Raw genomic sequence first — 8,083 nt, forward strand, 5'->3', positions numbered from 1 at the left:
AATGTCCGTATGCTAGAGAAGTGTGGGGTCGATACTTCAAGGCCCTGCAGATCAACATCCAGGCACCTACTCAAACGGACATGTTTACAGATTGGTGGCTTGACAAGAGAAAAAGTTTCACCGGATGTATCAAGCGTGGATTCAACTCGTTTGTGATTGGTACCGCTTGTTCGTTCTGGAAACAGAGAAATGCTAGAGTGTTCAACAGAGTTCATGAGCAGAGATCACCACCATAACTTGTTGAGCGGGTGTTTCTGGAGGTCTGGGACTAGAGGCTTGCTGGCTTCGGTGTAGGAGGATTAGATCCTTTCAGGAGAGGGTGACTTAGCCGTGTTTAGCTTGTGTCAGTCAAGATGCTCGCATCTTAGTGAGGCATCTTGTAATTAAATTTTCTGCCTTTTATAAATATATGATATGTTATTGGCGTACTCTCGGAAAAAAAGCTGAGACCGGTCCATCGCCACGTGTCAAGCTGGGTCCTGCTCGCACGTTGCATCCTGCGGCGACGCGCGCCATCTGGTGTTCGCCGCAACGTAGGTACAGATGACCACCGTGTGTCCCTCTCGGACACGCGCACTGCTCGAGGGCAACCCGTGCCGCGGCGCGCGCACGGGGCCGTCTTGGCACGCTCTGTCCCTCGCTGGCCACGCGCCGTGCTCACGCCTCGCCACAGCAGTCCTCCCCGACCACGTGTGCTCCGCTCGCGCCCACGCACCGCCCAGCGTGGCAGCGTCTCCCCCCAATAGCAAACTCTGGAGTCCTCCCCTCTCCTGAATCGAATCGTACGCGCGTCCCGATCGATATAAGCGCTCGAGCGCGGACTGACCGACGTGCACGGACCGATCTCAAACCCGAAACTCCATAGCTATAACGACAGCGTCGAACACATGCGCGACGACGGAGCGACGACAATGCCGCCACGGTCGGCGCCGTCTCGGCCGCCTCCGTGGGAGGCGCTCTCCCTCGTGGCCAACTTCCTTGACGCCGCGTCCCTCGCCGCGGCTTCCTGCGTCTCCACCTCCTGGCACGCCGCCTTCTCCGACGACCACCTCTGGGCGCGGCTCTGCCGCTGCCACTACCCCTCCGCCATCGGCCTCCTCCCCTTGTCCGACAGCAGCGTCAATGCGGGCGACCGGCGGTCCTCCCCGCACCGCGGCCTCTTCGCGCTGTTCCACTCCGCCGCCTCCCGCGGCCGCTCGCTCCCAGAGCCTCGCCTCGCCCTCGCGGACGTCACCTTCGCGGTCGACCTCTTCGCGGCAGGTGGACAGAACATGCTCTCGTTCGCCGTTGCTGCGTGCGACGCCGGCGTCAAGAAGGCCCCCGGCGGCGTGTTCCAGTTCGCGGTGGACGTGAGTGACCGGAACGCGGTGGCCGGGCCTGGTAAGCACTGGAGCGTGCGGTGGACGGCTGTTCGGACGGGGCTCGGGGTCGCGCCTGCGGCGATCGTGATGATGGACGCCAAGTTGCCGGCGTCGAGGGCCGGAGCGCTTGGCAGTGGCGTGAGGGGGGAGTCATGGGCCACGGAGGGGCTGCCCGCGCCGGGATGCGGCGGCGGGAAGCTGGAGGCGGAGGCCGTGGTCGAGGTGAGCGGAGAGGAGAGGCTGGTGGAGAAGGTGAGGCTCGGGGTGTTGTTGGATTGCAGGTACGTGAGCGTCGACGAGGGGCTGAGATACCTGCAGCATTTCCTCTTGTAATACGTGTATCTGTGCTCTGGAAGAGTACTTCGTGAAGATAGGCTGGTGGTCATGGGAAATACATTTTGGTTTCTGGTTGTATATGCACCCTATATGGGGATTTGTTTTTAATATTTTAATAAAAAGTCAAAATAGGAAAGAACTATTTTGACAAAACACTTGACTTACTTTTGCACTGATATATAAATGTCGACGAAAAAAACAAAAGTTGACCTCAAGCAAAAAAGACAAAATTTATTTGTTATTATAGGTCACTATTCATACTATTTTAGCCAAAAATTTGTCTTTTTGAAAAAAAGTCAAAAGGATATTCTTTTTTGATTTTATTTCTCACGAATACAATAGAAGGTCATTTTTAAAAAAATATATATTTTTAGGAATTTTTGACTTTTTGTTGAATTATTAATTTTTTTTCATATAGGATGCATATGTCCTCATAGACCAAAAGTTCCCCTCCGATGGCCATGGTTTTGTTTTAGCTTATCTGGGTGCATATGTGTTCATGTTTTTTTTTTGAATTTTCAGGGAGGAGAGTTTCCCATCTGAATATATTTAACCAGAGAAGACCCGGGGGCCCCCGATGATTACAAGCATGAGACAGGACACCACACTGTAGTTTTACATGGGGGAGGGGAAAAACCAACTGCCCCAGCTAACCTAAGGCTACCCCAAAGCCGTAGCCTGCATCCAAGTTTCAACATGGATCCGACAGGTTTCTTTCAGGCGCCCTCGCCACAACAGCGCGTCTTCCTTACATGAGCCTAGTAACCGAGCGAGAGAGGGACGCTGCCCCTGGAACACAACCGCATTCCGGTGCTTCCATAAGTGCCAGCAGCACAGCATAGCGAATTCAGGTGCAGAGCCGACCGCCGAGCTCGCCGCAGAAGCCAGGTGATCCAAGCAGCTCACGCTCACCCCCTCGACGTTGATGCCGATCCGCCCCCAGAAAGATCTTGCGAACGGACAGGAGAAGATCATATGATCCGCACTCTCCAGCTCTTCCTCACACACGGGGCACCCAGCATCATCAGGCTCCACAATGTGTTTTTTTAGCAGGACGTCTCTTGTATGGATACGTTTCTGCACCATCAACCAGCAGAAGAACTTGACACGCGACGGCACTCTTGTGTCCCAGATGGAGGTCGCAAACGGGGCAACCAGGCCACCAAACCTCAGCAGTCTGTACGCCATGGCAGCTGACAGGTCGCCGCGGGGGGTCGTGATGTGGAGGAGAGACCGATCATCCCCCTCCTCTCTCACAGGCTGGGCCTCCATCAGTGCCAGGACCACTCCTAGCTCGGTTTCGCCCACACGCGTGAGGCGCGGCATGAGGTGCCTAAGCAGGCCCTCTTCTCTTGCCTCCCAGACAGTCATCTCGGGCGTAACAGCATGCGAAAAGAGAGCAGGGAAGGCCACGGCGAGGGTGCCACAGGGCAGCTAGTTGTCGAACCAGAAGGAGACCAAGCGCCCGTCCCCCACAGCGACCGTGAAGAGAGCACGATACAGTGGCAACAGCTTAGCCAGGGCTCTCCTGTGTTTGCCCAGAGCATGGTCACCACACGCCAGGAGCGAACTCCCGTGAGCAGCACCCCAGACCCAAGCAGCCCACCTCGACCGCGGCACACTGTGCAGTCTATGGATCATCTTCAGCAGGAGGCAATCATTCTGCACAGCGAGGCTGCGGACCCCGAGCCCACCTTCAGTTTTCGCGCGGCACACGCGATCCCAGGCCACCAAACATTGGGCTCCCGACGCCCTCTCGGCCACATTCCATAAGAAATCCCGCCTCATGGCATCCAGCGCGCGGATCAGCTTTGGGGGGAGGAGCAACGCAGCCATGGCATAAGTCGGCAGAGCGTCCAGGACAGCATTAATCAACACCAGGCATGCAACAGGTGAGAGGAGGCGCGCCGCCCAGCCCGCAAGGAATTTGTCCACTTTCGCGATCATTGGCAGGAAGTCTTCGAACCTCAGTTTTTATGCCACTTTCGTGTTCATGTTGTAACCTGCAATCGTTGGAAACGCAATTCTTTGGGGGACTGCTCAGTCCATGATCGATTATGCGAGGGTAGGATCAATCACATTCTTTTTTGGACGCTAAGGAGGGAGGGTCGAGCAAACAATCGATCCGACAAATCCAACCCCCACCCCCCTGTTTTGCCACTTGAAACAGGTAGAGTTTCCCAAAAGGACGTCAAATCAACAAACCAATAAGACAGTAAGTAATTAATATTTTTTGTGCACATAAGTAATTAATTTATAATGAACAGTCATAATTATATAACTTCTCAACTCTTGAAAAGTAAATATAGCAACATTGTTTATTACACTAAATTATTCATGAGCACATATGGCACCATCCTTAAAAAGCCATATGACTAGATTAGATAGGAGGGTGATGGAGAACGTATCATCGCTGCCGCCGGGTCTAACGGAGAAGCATTTCGGCAGCCGACCATGCAATCATCCAAAGAAGGATAACAAAGATGGTTTGCAAAACAACAGAAACACAACGAAGAGTTTTTGCAGTTTGGATCGCGGGCGCACAGACCATCTAACTTGATCTTAACGTTTTCGACGTCTTCCAAGATTCTGCCTATAGAAGATGATAAAACAATTAATATTCATACTAGTCTCTGGTTATCTAGTAGTAACAAATAACTGATGCATAAAAAAAATGCAGAATCACGAATAAAAACCGTAAGAACTCCTGAAGAAATAAAAGTATACACAAATAAAAAATAAGATATACATAGCATTTGCATATAACAATTAGTCAGACTGGTTGTTTATATCTGAAACTTACATTGCGCACGGGTAGCAAACAGTATGAGAAGAAGCATCGCTAGTACGATTGAGTATTGCAAACGATTCCTATACTTGTCCATGGGGAAATTATTGTGTGGCCTTGTTTCTACGGGTCTATAATACAGTACCTTCGTTGGGGTGGTGGGGGGGCGGGGGGTCCTAATATACCCAGCAATCAACTTGAGGCAGAGGGCAAAGTTGTAGCGTGCAATCAAAACAGATCCCTAAAATGATGGTGCATTCTATATGTAGATTAATAGCTTGCCTTCTAAACATATATCTTATAAATTATTTCTGGGATATGATTATATGATTCAACATTCCTTATAAGATCTCCTAGTCAGATACGTATGCTAGAATTCAAACATTGTTTGGTTGATTGAACTTTAGGGCCGACCCGCAAAACTCGTTTAAGGGCACTCGCAAAAATTCTTTTACGGTGCCGAAGCGCTTCAGCGGAACAGATATCGTAAACTCGTCTCGCAAATGTTTTTTGGTACGCATTTACGGGATCTATTCCACCGGAACGCTCACGGCACCGTAAATTTTGCATAGCATCAAACAAATTACAGATTTCAATCATATGAACATAACAGAATCATAATATAAATTCATCATACGAATATATGAACATATAAATGGTCCGAAAAGCAAATCACAATACAACAATATTTTTCATTACAACAAATGTTCCAATTCGAATAATTATTACATCACCAAATTGTCAAATCACACACGAATAGAAATGAATACAAATGGGGACCTATCTCCCCCATAGAGTTGTCACCGATGCTTAATAATATCATGCTAGAGTTGGTTGTGGAAAACACAGTTCTCGATTCTCCGATAGATCTTAAGAAATGCAGTGAACTCATATGCGTTCCTGGCAGGCTTCACACGGCTACCAACATTGTCATGGTCCAAATTCCTTTCATCCTCGACAATCACGTTGTCTAATATTACACAAGCAATCCAGATCCCTCTAATCTTCGGCTACCAACATTGGCCGACAACAACGTCAATGCCGGCGACTGACGCTCCTCCCCGCAACGCGGCCTCCCGCGGCCGCTCGCTCCCGGCGCCTCGCCTGGCCCTTGCCGACGTCGCATTTGGCATCGTCCTCTTCGTGGCTGGTGAACAGAACACGCTCTCGTTCGCCGTTGTTGCGTCCAACGCCGGCGTTTAGAAGGCCTTCGGTGGCGTGTTCCAGTCGCGGTGGACGTGAGTGACAGGAACGCGGTGGCCGGGCTGGGGCGATCGTCACGATGGACGCCAAGGTGCCGGCGTCAAGGGCCGGAGCGCTCGTCAGTGGCGGTGGGGGGGCACGGTGGGGGTGCCCGCGCCGAGATGCGGCGGGATGAACATAGAGGATGAGGTCGTGGTCAAGGTGAGCGGAGAAGAGAGGCTGGTGGAGAAGGTGAGGCTCGGGGTGTTGTTGGATTGTAGGTGCATGAGCATCGACGAGAGGCTGAGATACTTGCAGCATTTCCTCTTGTAATACGTGTATACTAGATCATGATTGGCGCGCGTTGGTGCGCCCGTCTATTTTTCAAGTAGAATGATAGTAATTTCTACAAATATATCAACATGGAAGAACTGAATTCCTATTTCCAGTGGAAAAACTTCTTAACCATCATGTAGGCAAACCAAATATTCATATAGGCAGACCAAATATTTATCATTTTACGTAACTGCCATCTTCTATAATTTATTAGGTCAAGTTGGCCATCCTCTTAGTATCATGTGTACCAAGATCCGAGTCCATTTGTTAGGTCCAGGACTGCACTTGTTGTACTGATATCATGATGTTTGAGATGACTTGTATTGTCTTGTAGATCATTGACACTTGATCTGGTCAATGATCTTGCTTTCCCTCTCCCTGCACCATTCACTTCTCTCGTTAGTTGATGTCACTAATTTTTATACCAATGGACATGTCAATATGCAAGGAGTGATGTTTACAAAGATTTAAGTGAAAAGAATCGATGCAGAGATGTAATGGCGCGCGTTGCCGGAACCATCTGTTTTCCCAACAGGATGATAGGAACTTATGAAAATATACGGAGGCACAAAGTATTAAAGTTGCTAAATGTTTACTTCCTCAAATGAGAAAAATACTTGTTTCCAACAAATTGTTTTAGTATACAAATACATATATAGGGCTTGGATGGGTTAGGCAAGTAACATAAGTGTTAAAGACCCTGCAAAAAAATAGAAGTGTTTTAGACAGCAACGTGGGAAATGCAGGTTAGCAAACCTATTGACATTCTTCTCTACGACGACCTCATCTGCACCAAGATATTTAATCTAACCCAGCCCTAGAACAATTAAATTACACAAAAAAGTAAATAAGAAGAAGAGAATGAAAGTAGTAATTTGAAGTACAAACAAATGGTCATGGTCATGCATCATCCTAAGACAATGGTAGTCTTACTGATTTTAAGTTGCAATTATATTGTACCTATCCCATATGATGTTGTTGGCAGAACTCCCTGCACTTTGGTGAACTAAATAACAGACTGAACGATGATACAAGTCGCACCATTCTGGACAATAACATCACCTAACTTAACAAAGGATGCCATGGCATGAGATGACATAACACTACACTTGGAGCTGGCTTAATAATACAGAGGTGCCCAAGGTTTACGAGTCGATGAGTCGTTCCGAGGTTGAGACTCATAGACTAAACGTGACTAGTCTATACTAGTGCTGGACTAGTCGACATGGTACTGTAGTACTCAAATATTAATACCTAGTAGGTGTATGTAGTATGTACTAACAGTACAATATGCAATAAAACGAAGTGCTAGGCGATGCTCGCCAGGCCCAGCCCAGTGCCACGCAGCACCCCCCAGCTGGCCCATTTGGGCCCAAGTAGCCAGCCTACTTAGCCTCCCAGTCACTGGAACCCTAGCTCCCGATCGATCCCAGTGCCGCTGCTAGCACCATCATGCACAGGAGCACGCGCACGCGCGACCCGTGCCTACAGCCGCCTTCCGCCAGCCCCGGCCGCTGCCGCCAACCACAGCCATGCCTCCTCCTCTCCTCTCATCTATCTCTCTTCTCTCTCGTCCCAGGGGCGCGCACGCCTACGTGTCACGGCCATGGCCGCCGCCCGAGCATGAGCTCCGGCCGGGCTAGGTGACTTCTCCTCTCAAAATTTTGAGTCGCTCGACTCAAATAGCTCGACTAGTCTACGACTAGTCTGTCGACTGCTCGACTCAACCAAGTAGTCTACACGAGATTTGTAGTCGGCACTCAAGTTGTGACTCGTAGACTAGTCCCTCGACTCGTAATCAGTGGAGATGCCAATTATTTGTGTTTCATATTCTCAAAGCTAGTCATCCGATGTGTTTTTTAGAAATCTAACAAACCATGGTGAACTCCTCAACAGTTGGTTAATCATTAGGATAAAATTATAGAATCATTTATATGATATTAAGTACGGAATGGGCCACATCTACCAGAGCTTTCCTACCAAAAGTAAATACATAAAATGCAACAAAATACTCCATGTTTTAGTAATAAAATTATTACCATGCAGAAAACTGAACAGACCCAAAAAAGGTGATTATGCA

At 49.2% G+C, this 8,083-nt stretch overlaps 2 protein-coding genes and 1 long non-coding RNA gene across 3 annotated transcripts; 1 reads left to right on the forward strand and 2 right to left on the reverse strand.

Annotated features, from left to right (window-relative positions):
* The first annotated feature begins 789 nt into the window (after positions 1-789).
* LOC109779789 (probable F-box protein At5g04010) lies at positions 790-1,861 on the forward strand. The gene has a single exon (XM_020338410.4). It carries the CDS (start codon positions 888-890, stop codon positions 1,692-1,694), a length of 807 nt encoding a protein of 268 aa, XP_020193999.1. The 5' UTR covers positions 790-887; the 3' UTR covers positions 1,695-1,861.
* A 496-nt stretch (positions 1,862-2,357) lies between these two features.
* Positions 2,358-3,068, reverse strand: LOC141043021 (uncharacterized). The gene has a single exon (XM_073511937.1). The coding sequence runs from the start codon at positions 3,066-3,068 to the stop codon at positions 2,358-2,360; it is 711 nt and encodes a 236-aa protein (XP_073368038.1).
* Positions 3,069-3,970: 902 nt separating this feature from the next.
* On the reverse strand, positions 3,971-4,594 carry LOC123497727 (uncharacterized). Its single transcript, XR_006671458.1, has 2 exons — positions 4,501-4,594; positions 3,971-4,290 (listed from the first exon to the last, which is right to left on the reverse strand). It is a non-coding gene; the product is annotated as an uncharacterized lncRNA (long non-coding RNA).
* Between the last annotated feature and the right edge of the window lie 3,489 nt (positions 4,595-8,083).

The sequence above is a fragment of the Aegilops tauschii genome, chromosome 3 (assembly GCF_002575655.3).
Source record: "Aegilops tauschii subsp. strangulata cultivar AL8/78 chromosome 3, Aet v6.0, whole genome shotgun sequence".
NCBI lineage: Eukaryota > Viridiplantae > Streptophyta > Magnoliopsida > Poales > Poaceae > Aegilops > Aegilops tauschii.